This window comes from Sceloporus undulatus, chromosome 1 (genome assembly GCF_019175285.1).
Source record: "Sceloporus undulatus isolate JIND9_A2432 ecotype Alabama chromosome 1, SceUnd_v1.1, whole genome shotgun sequence".
NCBI classification, from domain to species: Eukaryota; Metazoa; Chordata; class Lepidosauria; order Squamata; family Phrynosomatidae; genus Sceloporus; species Sceloporus undulatus.
The window spans coordinates 210,073,050-210,086,954 of NC_056522.1; the positions used below are offsets into that span (position 1 = coordinate 210,073,050).

General features: G+C 40.5%; 1 protein-coding gene and 1 pseudogene across 8 annotated transcripts in view; one reads left to right on the forward strand and one right to left on the reverse strand.

Moving 5' to 3' along the window:
* LRP2 (LDL receptor related protein 2) overlaps window positions 1-8,692 on the forward strand; it is a 200,915-nt gene extending 192,223 nt beyond the window's left edge. For all 8 annotated transcript variants that reach the window (XM_042450031.1, XM_042450041.1, XM_042450070.1 and 5 more), the window contains 5 exons: window positions 1,233-1,362; window positions 3,610-3,720; window positions 4,323-4,430; window positions 5,811-5,882; window positions 7,222-8,692. In XM_042450031.1, coding sequence (XP_042305965.1) covers window positions 1,233-1,362; window positions 3,610-3,720; window positions 4,323-4,430; window positions 5,811-5,882; window positions 7,222-7,383 — 583 coding nt within the window. In that variant the 3' untranslated portion in view covers window positions 7,384-8,692. The remainder of the gene's footprint in view (window positions 1-1,232; window positions 1,363-3,609; window positions 3,721-4,322; window positions 4,431-5,810; window positions 5,883-7,221) is intronic.
* A 3,078-nt stretch (window positions 8,693-11,770) lies between these two features.
* The window catches only part of LOC121921742, a 12,942-nt pseudogene continuing 10,807 nt past the window's right edge, over window positions 11,771-13,905 (reverse strand).

The following is a 13,905-nucleotide window of genomic DNA, read 5'->3' on the forward strand; positions in this document are numbered from 1 at the left end:
ACAAAATGTGTTGCAGCTCCCTACCATATATAGCTACAGTTAAATACTGGGAAGTTGATCAAGCACGACAGTGAAAATGTTTAGGATTGAGCAGCCTTTAATGCTTTTTATACACTATTATATCAACTAATTGTTGTTATCTTTACCACAATGATATTTGACTCACAGACAGACCAAGATCCTAAATCAAACAGACTGAACATAATGCTTCACCCATGCAGTTTCATGTCCATCTCCTTTTGTATTTTTAATGGGGTATAAGAGGCTATTTTCTGCACTTTGTGCCCCATCCAAAACCTCCTCCCTCAGAAGGGGTAGCTGGTGCTGTTTCTGCTTACCAATGAGAAGAGGAAAAAGAGAGGAGACAATTTAGACACTGACAACCTGTTTTGTCTTGACTCAAATGGGAAAGAAAACAGAAATGCACTCACAGATTGAGTGCATTCTTCTATCCCTTCCACTTAGGGGCACATCATCTAAAGGCCTTTCATGGGGCTTCATAGCTATGGGAGGACTTTTGGGCATTGTGCAAAGGACTATAGAATAGCACTTTGCACTTCATCCAAAAAGAAACTTGCATGAACATGAGCCACACATGCACATGTCACTTGGAGTCCGTTTCCTTAGAGGTCTTTAAACAGAGGCTGGATGGCCATCTGTCGGGGATGCTTTGCTTGTGATTTCCTGTATGGCAGGGGGTTGGACTGGATGGCCCTTGTGGTCTCCTGCAACTCTATGATTCCAGCTATAGTCTGAGCTTAGGCATCATTGAAAATTTCTCCAACTAGTGTTTTTATTTTAATTTATCTAAAGAGTTTTCTTTTTCTGCCCTATGGAACATCCTCTGGAACTCCCTTTTGCAGGAGGCTAGGCTGGCCCCCTCCCTGCTTTACTTTTGCTGGCTTGCAAAGAACTTTTTCTTTAAGCAGGCTTTAAATGTGTAAGCAGATGAGCTTCTCTTTAAAGTTATTTATTTATTTATTAAACTTTGTATGATTTTTTAAATGATTGTATACTGTTTTATGTGGTGATTAACTTTGTGAAGGCTTTTTAATTGACATTCTCTGGGAGCCACCTTGGGTCCCACTTTGAGAGAATGGTGGCATACAAATGAAATAATTCAACTGCTACAAAATTCACCACAAAGAATGCAAGGGTGGGAAGTAGACTAGCAACATGACTTTCATTTAGCCATCTTCTGCTGCTGAAAACAAATCTTCTTATTTGTAAAGCCTAAGCAGTCTTGTAAAATCCACGGAAAATGGCAACGGGGTAACGTTCCGATCTGGAGCTGATGTATCTATGGACATAAGTGTGTCTGGCTTTGGCGCTGAATCTGTTATTGACAGAGCAATGCAAATGGTAAGGATTATTTTATTTCCCCCCGCAAAATAAGTATTTGTCTTGCTTTGTGATTGGGTGCACAGTGGGTTGGAACCGGTCACTGTTTTACTAATATAATATAATATAATATAATATAATATAAATATTTAAAAATGAATGTCACTATCTTCCAGAATCTTGTGTTGTGTTTTAATTATTAATTTTCAACACATTTTGAAAGGTAATTAAAATCCCTATTTTTATAGTATTATTACCTATTAATCTTGGTTTGTTGTACTGATTTTTACTCCTGTGCACATTCAGTTGAAGGACCGTGATGGTTATGTTCTTATTAAAATATTACTAAAGACTTTCACATAATTAGATCAAAAACTGCAGCAGCAGTTCTTCTAAATATGGTAGTTTAGCAAGTAACAAAGAAGCACTACCAGAATTTGAAATTGTAAGAAAGCCTTCATGTATCCCAGTAATAGTTTCTTTCAGAAACGCACAGAACACCTTGTGATTTTTCCAGAACAAGTTGCTTTACGCAGAAGTAAAATCTGCATTCTGAGGGAGCACATTGTTTTCCTTTTCTGGTTCCATTGTTGTCTTTTGTTACACAAAATGTTGTTCTTATAGTATTAATCTGAAGGATAAATGAGTGCCTCTCTTCTGTCAAATATTCATTTGTGAGCTTGACTACAGTGCTGCCTACCACCCCTACCCTGTCTACAGTGGCATCTGCACTGCAGAAATATTGCAATTTTGTATTACTTAAAAACTGCCATGGCTCAATGCTATGGAATTCTGAGATGTGTGGTTTTGTGAGATATTTATCCTTCCCTGCCAGCGAGCTCTGGTGCTACAACAAACTACATATCCCAGGACATTGTAGCTTTGAGCCATGGAGGTTAAAGTGGTGTTAGAATGCTTTATTTCTACAGTGTGGCTTCTACAGTGTGGCATCAGCCTTAGAGGAGAAAAAAAGTCATACTGGCCTAAATCCAGTGATACCTGGTGCTGCAGTGTCCACCCAACTGAGTTCCCCTCCCCTCTAGCTGTAGCCCTTGGAGACATCCCAAAACTATCTCTGGAAGATTGTCAAGCTATCCATAGAAAGTTTTGAGGTGCTGGGGAAGTTGCAGATTCCACCCTCCCCATCCTTCTGCCAAATCCCACTGTTGCACTAGCAAATGTTCACTGTAAAACAACAAACAATCTCCCACTTCACCATGAAAACTGAACAGATCATAATATTTTGCTTAATTAGCAGATTTTTTTTTTTTGACATTTCTTGGTTGTTTGGTTGTATATGGACTTCACTGCTATTTCATGGTATTTTTGAAGGAGTGGTAGAGAGATGTATTTATTTTTCCCAATTTTTAAATGATTTGTGGAGCATCAGTATGCAACCACATTTGGAGCACTGTCTTATTTTGATGATCTCAAGTACCTCTGCCTGACATATGAAGTAAGGCAACAAAAATGGTGATGTTCCTGCTAGATTGAATATATTTTGAGAAAGTTTATAGTTCAGAAAGGGATGGTGATTATTATCCTCCCAGGATTAACATTACTACTGCTTCATTTGTTGACCATCAATATTTTCTGTACTATGTGTTATAGTTACGCTTTGCTTTAAGGCAATGGTTCTGAATTCCACACCCCAGAGTATATGGATAAAAATTGTGTGTGCGCATGTGCATATTTTTGTTAACACATTTATGTATACTCATATAACATTTTTTAATTTAGAACATTGTTATTTCAATTAATTCAGTACTCACTGAACACAATGTTTATATTTGATGTAAGGCATGTATGTCCCTTTGGAAAGAGCAGAAAGAAAGGAAAAAGTTTTAACTTCGCTCCTTCCAAAGACAGAAACCCCACCAACTGTGGGATTTTGCTTTTGGAAAGAGCAAAGGAGAAAGAAATGGTTAACTTTGCTAGGATTTTGTCTTTTGAAAGGCTGAAGGGGAAGGAAGGGGAAGTAGCAACCTTTGCTCCAAGACCCTACCAAACTGACCACACGCACGCACTCGCCCCAGCCTCCCTACTATCTCCTGACACTTTCTTCTCTTCCTCTCACTCCCTGGCACATGGTCTGAATCTAAAGGTGGCACTGAAAAAGTCTCCCCTCTCTGGGGATTAATCAGGGCCGGAAGCCAGTGCCCCTCTTGAGATACTGTCATCCCCCTAGGATTTGAAAACCTAAGCTTATAAACCTAAGCTTATAAAATGTATGTTAACTTGAAAATAACAAATTGCTGTTGTTCTCAGAATGAAAACTTTGCTGTGGAAAGTGGGAAGCAGCCAATCACCTTTGAGAACCCTATGTATACAACAAAAGATAGCAGGGCTGGGGATGTGAACATAACTCCTTCCACACAAGTAAGCAAGCACACTAATATGTTTTACTCCTTTTTTTTCTCTTTAGTCCCAGCATCCATTTGATATTCCCTGACATCTGTTTGATCGTGATATCTCCATTTCCTTTTTATTGGATTTTTTGTACTGGGCTAGCTGTGTTAGTCCATTTGAGCAACACAGAAGACGTGATGCACTTTCAAGGCTGTCAACATTTTATTTCCCATAACCTTTTTGTAGACAATTGCCTTATAAAATGAGGTTGCATTCTGTGAAAAATTCTGCCAAATGAAATTTTGTTGACTTTCACCCACAATTATAGCACTTTCATACCAAATTTGATAGCAGCTTAACAATTGTGGGAATTGTAGTTTCATGAGGTATTTAAAATTATGTGCCAAAGAATTCTAAAATGACCCTTCCTACACTATAAATCCCAGCATTCCATAAAATGGAATCATGGCAGTTAAAGTGGAATTATAGTGCTTTAATTGCGTAGCATTATTCTTTAAGGGGAAGCACAACACTTTATTGTTTCTCTATTCTTGGATACATTTTCCTTACAACATCTTCAAGTCTGAATATGTTTTGTTGTTCTCTCTTTGCCAAATTGTCTGTGACAACAGGTAGCGGCTTCCAGCAGTGAAGGAAATGAAAGCTTCGAGAATCCAGTATATGCGACACCTCTGTCCACCGGTGCCCAGCAGCCTCCTGCAAGCACAGAAATTGCACAGGTAATAGAATGTTGTTTTGTCAAATGTGTGAGAATGAAACATTTGCATTGGATGGGGCTTGTGTACTTTGTCATGTACATCACCCCCCTCCTATGGTTTGTAATGCACTTGGTTTCATGAATATGGATGCCTTCTACGAAGGTGGGCAACTAGAGTGGGTCTAGAGGCTAATTTTCCATTCCTGGAACTCTCCAATTGCTCTACAGGCTGCCAGAAAAGTAAAAAGAACAGTGAGACTGGGGGGCTGGGTGACAGAGAAGGAGAGAGAAGAAAAAAGAAAACAAAACCATAAGTGGTATTTAAGTCCATGGGAGTTTTAATATCAAACAGTGCAGAGGGTCCCTGATAACGGTTTGAAAAATGAATTGCCATTCCTGTGGATTTCAAAAAGAAAGAATTCATTCTTTTTAGGGGAGAAAGGGGGTGAGAGGAGGAGTCCAGAGGGATTGATGGTCACAAAAACAGTGTTGGAAGGTCCCACACAGAGGTCCCACTTTTGCCCACTCCAATTTAGATATTTTTAGTGTTAAATTTAACAGGACTGAAAGTGATTTAAAAAAAAAAAAACCCAGGAAGTTTCCAGTTTACTGAAACCCTGTTTGTGTGCCTGCAGAAGTGTGGCATTGTGTGAAGGCACCCTTCTTCCTTTGTGGGCAAGTCTGGGAGGTGGCACAAGAACAGCCAATCAGAACTCCCCATTGTCCTCAGTGGATGTGGGCAGGGCTTCGAAGACAAACTGAAGTGCCCCAGACCAATTACCTTTGTCCACTGGGTCCAGGGAAAGACTGAAAACAGAAACTCAATCCGTCTGGCATGTACCCCTGGCCTACTTATTATGGATTGGTTCTGAGGTCTTTCACCTTCCTCATAGCAAGCACAATCAGGTTTCTTTTTTCCCTTTGGTTATTTCTTTGTTTGCTCACCCTATGTGTTGCATCAACACACAGCTCACCTGAAACCAAGCTGGCTCTCCTCCCATTGTAGGGCAGGGTCTCTGGCTGCTTCATCTGAGTGGTGGCAGCATATACAGAAGGCTTACCTTAAAGCAGCCTTCCTCCCAGGACACCTTCCTAGCAAAGAGACTGACAGAGACAGTTTGAGGATCAGAGAGACCAGGGTACTTGCCCTTTCTGTGCCAAATAGGCTAGAAGCTTTTCATTAGGAAAGCTAGGGCCTATTTAATTCACTCATGAATCTGTTCTGGTCTCCTGTCTCTCTGCCATTGCCTTGTCTGCACCTTAGTTGAATCAAGTGCTACATTTATCAGGTTTTTCTGTTTGTTAGATGCATACTTTTTAAAACCTTGGTTGATTAATTGTCACTGAATTACAACTGCAAACAAGAATACTAATGAGTGTCATTCCTTTTTTTAATCTTCAGGAGTCAAAGTGGAGCATCTTTAAAAGAAAACTGAAACAGAGTACTAATTTTGAAAATCCTATTTACTCAGAGGTAATGTCTCAGATTCATTATCAGTCAAAGGAAAGTTGAATCTTGACTGTATCTGTTGGGGCAGTGATGGATGTGACACAAAGGGCAGTTCTGTGGAGGCAAGGGGAGTGAAAATCAGTGGGGAAGAAACTACAGTTTAATCCTCCTGGGCTCATACCACCTAGGGAGGAAAAGGGAAAGAAGTAGAGTTCACCCTATTGGAGGGATGCTGACAAATTCCTGCCTCCAGTAGGAGTGAAATTCAATACATTTGAGCTGCCATAGCTTTTCCTCTGTTTCAAGGCCACATTCAGAGAACAAGGAGCCTTGAGTTCCTGTAGATCTGGTAATGCTCCCAGTCTACTCCGGCACACCCTGCTCTCATCCTTACTCCTGTTCAGAGCAGCTGTAGCGTGGGAATCCTCTACTCCCATTCTGGGAGGACCTACACAGGCAGACCCTTTTTTTGTTCTCTCCCAATAGATGTCCCTCACGGCTTGTAGAGGAATTAAGAGACATAGCTGTGTGAATCTGGATCATTGTGCAAAGGGATCTTGTAGCACCTTTGAAACTAGCTGGGAGAAAGAAGTTGTAGCATAAGCTTTTGCAGATATGTCAACTTCATTAGACCCATGGAGTGAAGTAAGTGCCTATGAACAGATCTTTCACAGCTATAAAATATCTGTTCCAATGCACTTCTCTTCATACACCTGATGAAGCAGGCTTTTGTCTACAAAAGCTTGTGCTGCCTGTAGAAGAGACCTTCTTGTAGTACCCTGTGGCCCTTAGGGATCTCCTTCCAGGAACTACATGGTTGCACCATTAAACATAAAATCACACAATGGATTCCACACAACCCTTCATAAATATCTTGCATGTGAAGAAGAAAACCACTGAGGCAGAGAGAGGAATTTGACTCCTAAACCACAGCTCTGCACATCACACAATGATTCACACAAATTATTCCCCAAACAAAGTACTCAGTACAAGATTGTGCAGCTTTTGGCACAACTCCCTACTTCTCATATCTTATTGAAATTTAGTCTATAACTCAGCCTCAGAACATACATGAAACAACTATGTATTGTTTCCCTCTTTTACCACCCCCCCCCCCAGGTTCCCCCTCTCTTTCCTCTTCTACCTGTCTCAGGTTTTAGATGGCACAATCCCTAGGGCAGAGACCTGTTCTTATACTCTGTAAAGTACCATGCATACAAACAGTACTGGATGAATAAATAAAGTGGTGCATAAATCACTTTGAAAGGGCGGTTTTAGGACATTATATGTCTCATTAAAACTGGATGTCCAGTTCCTGTAAAATGCAACCTGGGACAATTAGACAATGCACTTATTGTTTCAGATGGAAAAGGAGCACCAAGGAGAAACTGTGAATGTCCCTCCACCATCTCCCTCACTGCCTCAGAAGATTATTCTCAGAAGAGATCAACCGTTAGCCTATACAGCAACTGAGGATTCATTCAAAGACACCGCCAATCTAGTAAAAGAGGACTCTGTTGTATAACTAATTCAAACAGGGAATCTTTAGGCACAACCATTTGCACATATATTTTTATAAGCAGAAGGAAAAAATGGTTCACATCTCTTTATAAAGAAATATATTTAGCCTTTAGCTGGAGACACCTGTTGAAACCATGCCTTGATGTTGTTTTTACACATGCCAATGCCTATTTTTATGAGCAATTACCACAGTGTACTATATGTATATCTTTGCACTGACACTCTCTGAAAGTAATGTTATAAATATACTGTACATTTGTAAATTTCTGAAAGATTATCTGGTTGTTGGATGTATTAGTATGACTCTATTGTGAAATTGTATCATTAGAAATATACCCTCTGTATAAATAATTATATTGAATAATGTAGAGGGGGAATGCAGTGGCCATCTATTGAGTTGCTAAGTCCTTTGGAATGCATATTTATAGGCAGCACTCTGCCAAGTGGGTACCAGTGCTACAGTGCATCTCTCCTCTCTTACTTTCAATACCAGAATATGTGAAAAATAGGTGCCTCTTTGTACCATGCTACACAGAACATCCATAACTCTCTTGGGGAAGAGAGCAAAACAAATGGCACAACATGTTTTTCTTGTACTAATATTTTGCCTGCTGGAAACAGAATAGTTCTTTCCCTTAATTATTCTATTTTCCTAAGGGCCTAGTTTTGAAATGTCATTGCTGCTGTCCATGGGAAAATAGGATGTTTTACATTCTTACTGCTTTCACCTTTTGAAATTGTAATATCCCCCCACCCAGCCAATCAGCAGTGAGATAATTCTATTCTCTCTTCAAGTAATTTGTTTAATGTTAAAACGATAGTACCCAGTCAACCAAGATGTTTGATTTCTGTGCCATAGCATGTAAATGATGCTGGTACACTTTAAAATGAGCCGCTCCTCTTCCCTTCTCTCTTTTTATTTTTCATGTGAACATTTTTGATATTTGCTGACTATTTATTTCCTGAGGTGGGCAATAATAGAAAGGGAACCATTTTTACTGATACTTTCATGTACTATGCATCTTGTTAAGTTTTACTCCGGATTAGCCGGTATAGTAAACATTTTAACCCTTTAAGGAAAGTCTTATGTGCCACTCCAGGAATGTATAGTCTTAAACTGATGTTTAGTGTTCCTGGCTTAGCTACTCCTGTAATGCTACTGTTTGGTGCTTTTATATATATAACTCATACCTAAATTCTCAAAGCTAAGTGCTGTCCCTCTTTTAATATGGGTTTATTATCTTGACATGTAATTTGATTAAGGAAAAAAACTGGAATATGATGCTGCTGAATAAATTTAATGTGTTTTATCATTTTCTGTGTTCTGTAACTGATTGGATGTACTGCATTGTAATTGATTGAATCTCATCACTCTCTCCTCCCCCATGAGTAGTTAAAAGTAAAAAATGTAAAGTAAAAAAGGTACCGGTTTCCCCTTTGATGTAATTATCTAGTTGTGTCCAATTGTAGGTGGCGGTGCTTATCTCCATTACTACGCTGAGGAAGCCAGCGTTGTCAAAAACAACTGTGGGTCATGTGGCCAGCATGACTAAACACAAAGGCACATGGAACGCTGTTACCTTCCCACCAGAGTGGCATTTATTTATCTACTTGCACTCTTACATGTTTCCAAACTGCTCGGTTAGCAGAAACTGAGACTAGTGATGGGTCTTATATCATCTTTATGACCTTAAGTTATTTCAGTAAATGACTTGGAACCGGCACAGACCTATCAGTCCACTTCCATCAGAAACTATTTTCCAATTTAGTACAGGGATCTTGACAAGCATTTCGATTGTACAGGTATCTGACTAATTCTGCCTGGCATTCCCAAAAAATGATTGTATTCTGGACTACTACTGTACTGACCTCGTCCATTGCTAGGATATTGTGATGATTGAGATAGTATGTACCACTGAAATAGGTTAAACTCACTTGAATCAACGGTGTGTGTACACATGTGTGTACTTTGAGTTGCCTGTCAACTTACAATAACCATAAATTTCACAGGCCATGATTTCATAATTTTCTTAGTCAAGGAATACTCGGTGATTTTGCCAGTTCTTTCCTCTGAAATACCGCTTACGGGAGCAGGTATTCATTGGTGGTCTCCCATCCAACTACTAACCAGGAATGAGTGCTTAGCTTAAAGATCAGAAGGGATCTGGTGCCTTTAGGGTATTTTGCCCATACTATTAAACCAGCTACTAATTATTAATCAGAAAACAATGAACAAACATACATTTTATCCTCTCTCTTATCAAAACCACTGTGTACATCAATCAGGTAGTGATGAAGAATTTTCAGGCAGAAAGACATTTGTATTCAACACTTCTTTATGCTAAAACTCAATGTCAGAAACTGCTTTTTAATGCAAAGGCTTAACTATAGAATGTGTGGAATAAGAATGGACAAAAGTGTCTGGTGCGGTACACCCAGGGCTAAAGCACCATGGTGGCACTGTACTAGGGTTAAGGGACCGCATGGCAACTGCACGGTCCCTAACCCTAGTATGGTGCGGTGCCATAACAGTGGCGGCACCCCCATGTATACGGCTGCCACCATTGTGACTCACACCACACCAGACGTCATAAGTGCGCCATTGGCACACTCGCAATGTCCGCCCTACGGGGCAAACCCCCCCCCTCCCGCTTTTTGCAGGTTCTTTTTCCTCTGCAGGGAAGCCATGCAGTTTGGTGGCTATGGCTTCGCTGTGGATGAAAAACAGGCACTGGCAGGCCTCCCTTTTTGGGAGGTCTGTACCGTGCCTCTGGGAAGCCACAGAATTAATTTCCTTCAGAACTGGGTAACTATATTTTCATTTAGACTTTTGCTTACTTTTTCACCACACGATCCTCAGAGGAGCTTGCAACAGCTGCAAGTTAGAATTCAGGATCACTTTTACAGATGCGTACCCTGGAGTTACACATCTGTAAATGATCCATATTCATGATCCCTAAATAGTCACAATTGTGGCACTGTTGTCTCAAGCACAACTGCCCCCACAACATATCTTACTTGGCATCAACTGTACTGAGAGAAGGTGTTCCATTGTGCTAGTGATTGGCGATGAATGGATGCTTCTACACCATCCCACCAGTGAGTGAGACTGTGGGAAGGTTTTGGGTTCTGACTTTTGCAGCCACATTTGCTGGTTGGAGGTGGGTGAAAATCATTCATCCTCATTCCAATCATTAGCAGAATGGACTTCATTTTCTTGATGCAGCCAGTATACAATAAAAAAAAAAGGGGGGGGAGGTCTGGTCAGGAGATGTTAATTATTTACAGAAAGGTAACCAGATCCTGTAGAATTTCATTCATAATCTAGAATGATGCTGGCATCCTGGCCAGTAATTACAGTGCCGTAATCTGCTTTACGCTATTGCAATTCATTGCATACACAATGAACAAAAGCCCCCCCCCTAATTTTTCAGCTGTGGCCCTTTCTGTTTTGCTGGAGAGTGAGAGGTGAACAGAGACACCTCCAGCTCTCTTTCTGTATTTTGAGAGGACAAGAGGTGCAGCTACATCTTCCAGAGCAGGATCTTAGCCATTGCCATAGGGACTAAGGAACATGTGTGTCTTCTAGGAAGTGAGAAGTTCCTTAAAATTGGTGTGAGTGGGAACTGTGCACCTTTCTGGATGTGGAAGGTCCAGCAGCCCTAGCCACCACAGGGTATGATAAGGGATGCTGGGGATTCAGAACACCCAAGGAGCTAAAATTACTATAGCATAAACATACGTGGAATCCATCAGATGAATGGAGTGTAATTCAAAATCTATCCATGAGGAAGAAAGAGAAATGTACGATGGCTGATAAAATATGAGGTATAATCTGTGATGCCTCAAGCCCCAAGTTAGCATGGCCAATTAATATGGGTTGTAGTCCAAAGATTTCCCAGCACTAGTTTAGAAAATACCGTATATACTCGACTATAAGTTGACCTCATGTATAAGTCGAGGGTAAGTTTTGGGGGGGAAATTATGGATTTTGATATGACCCATGGATAAGTCGGAGATAAGACTTAGGGACATATAGCAAAGGATCTAAAGGATGAAGCAATGCAAAACAATGACAAAGAATTTACAAAATTCCAGCACATGTAACTCTTTGTGCTCAGTTTTAAGGCTGGATAGATGAGAGGGTAGAGGGAGTCAGTGCTTCCAGGACAGATTATACTCTTGCTTTTCACCAGGGAATGGTTTCTTTTAAATAAGAGTTAAGGTACAGTACTTACATTGACCCATGGATAAGTCGATTCAGTTTTTTGGGGGTCAATTTTTTGACCTAAATTTCTAGACTTATACATGAGTATATACGGTATGCACACTGTCCCGTATGAGTGGAATCATTTTGTCTCACTGTGTTAACACTTGCACCTTTTCCAAGGTTGAGGAATGGGTGGTGAAAAAAGACAGACAAAAACTGCAGCTTCTCCGAGCAGCTTATGGCCACAATGCTCAACTTCATTCCTTGCTTCTGGCCTTTTCCCTCCCTGCAGCCACTGCCTTTGCCAGCATAGTTCCACTGAAGCAGGGTCAAAACAGGTTTCTGGCCTTAGTTGTCATCAGAAGCTTCTGAGGATGTGGCATTAACTGAATTTGGACAGTATAATATGAACTGCCATCTGCTTCAAAACACTGGCAGCTCGGGTGTCAGACATCCATTTGAAACCTGGATGTTGGATTTTTCCTGCCTCTTGGCAATGGAAAAAAACATTCTCAGCATCATATCAGACAGAAATGTAGGGGCATAGGAGAGTGGAAGCCACAAAAGCTTTGCATCCCATCCAATTCCGTATCGTGTCCTTGGAAACTTTGCAGTCAAGGCATGCTCCATACACTGTGTGACCTTAGAAAGATCAGCATCGCACAGCCTGTTCATCGATAATCTTTGCATCCTTAAATCTGCTAGGAAGATTTTAAAAAAGACGTTAAATGTTGTGAAACAACAGGTTTTATAACTGAAAGGGAAAGTACTACCCTGTTTATCATAGTCCCTAAATAAAAATGCAAACCATGCTTGCTATTTCACAGACACACACACAGTCATAGCCAGTGGCGTTATTAGGGTTGGTGTCACCCTGTGCGATTCTATTTACCTCCTCCCATTTTACACCATATAGAATCTTTAGTAATGCTTTTTGTACTAATGTTACTCATAAATCATAATTCCCATGTACCATTGAATGTAATGCTAATAATTCTGACATAAATGACTAGCAAAATTAGAATCATACCCTCAAATTATAATATCATATGTACAACCTAAGTGTGTGTGTGTGTGTGTGTGTGCGCACACACACACACACAGAGTGAAGATTTGGCTAAAATGTGATGCCGTTAAATTTTTTTAAAAAAGAAACATTTCAAAAATTTCATTTTTTAAAAAAATTAAATTTTGAAATTTGAAATTTAATTTTAAAAAAGTCTGGGGCCACTCCTTTCTCCTCCCATTGAGCTCCCCCCGTATACTCCCACCATCTCTTAAAGCATTTATGTATCTTCAACTTGCCTGTCAACTTATGCCAACCTCATGCATTTCATTAGGTTTTGAATGCCACAGCCTGTTTCTGCCAAAATGTTGGTGTTTGAGGAGCAGTGGTGTCACCCCCTCTTTAGGGTGTTACTTGGTGCGGTCTGCACACACACACATACACCCCAGTGATGCCACTGGTCATAGCTACTTTGCTGCTTGTTAAACTCAACAGTCCCATAATTTATTGGAAAACCATCAGGCTGCAAAGGTATTTCTTGGGCATCTTCCAGAGTGGAAAATTCACACTATCCAATTTGGTGATTGCTGGATAGCCTGGAATATACCTAGAAATGCAGACGGGAAGCTTACAGCCACCTAGCCGCATTCTTGACTCAGGGGTTCGGCAGACCACAATTAAGAGCCAGCAGGTCCATGGTGCAAAAAGAAGCTGCAAAAAGGGCACCATAGCAGCCACCATGGCTTTTCTGCAGCTCTTGGGTGCAGTGTGTGATGCCGTGTGTCGTGTGGTTGGTTGGGTGGAGGGACACCGGCACAGGGATGGGTGGCAAGCGGTTGTCACACCCCCACTCTGTCCTTATGCTGTAATTTTTTGCTGGTCTGTTGAGGGCCTCAGATATATTTCCAAAGAGGATGAGGCAAGGATCTGGGCAAGTGAGGGCCAAAGGGGAGAGAGCTGTTACATACTAAGAATGCCCTAAAGGCACCATATCCCATCTGATCTTGGAAGCTAAGCAGGGTCTGCCCATGTGATCTACTAGATGCTGTAGGCTATATTTCGGAGGAAGGAACTGGTATTCCTTGCCTTGAAAACCCTAATGAAATGCATGAGGTTGGCATAAGTTGACTGGCAAGCTGAAGTTATATAAACACATATTTTCCCCAAACCATAGGTTTCATGTGCAGTTTATTATACCAAATCCTTGCAAAACTAGTATACAGTTTATTATACCAAATTCATGCAAAATTAGTATACAGTTAATTATACCAAATCCTTGCAAAACTAGTATACAGTTTATTATACCAAAT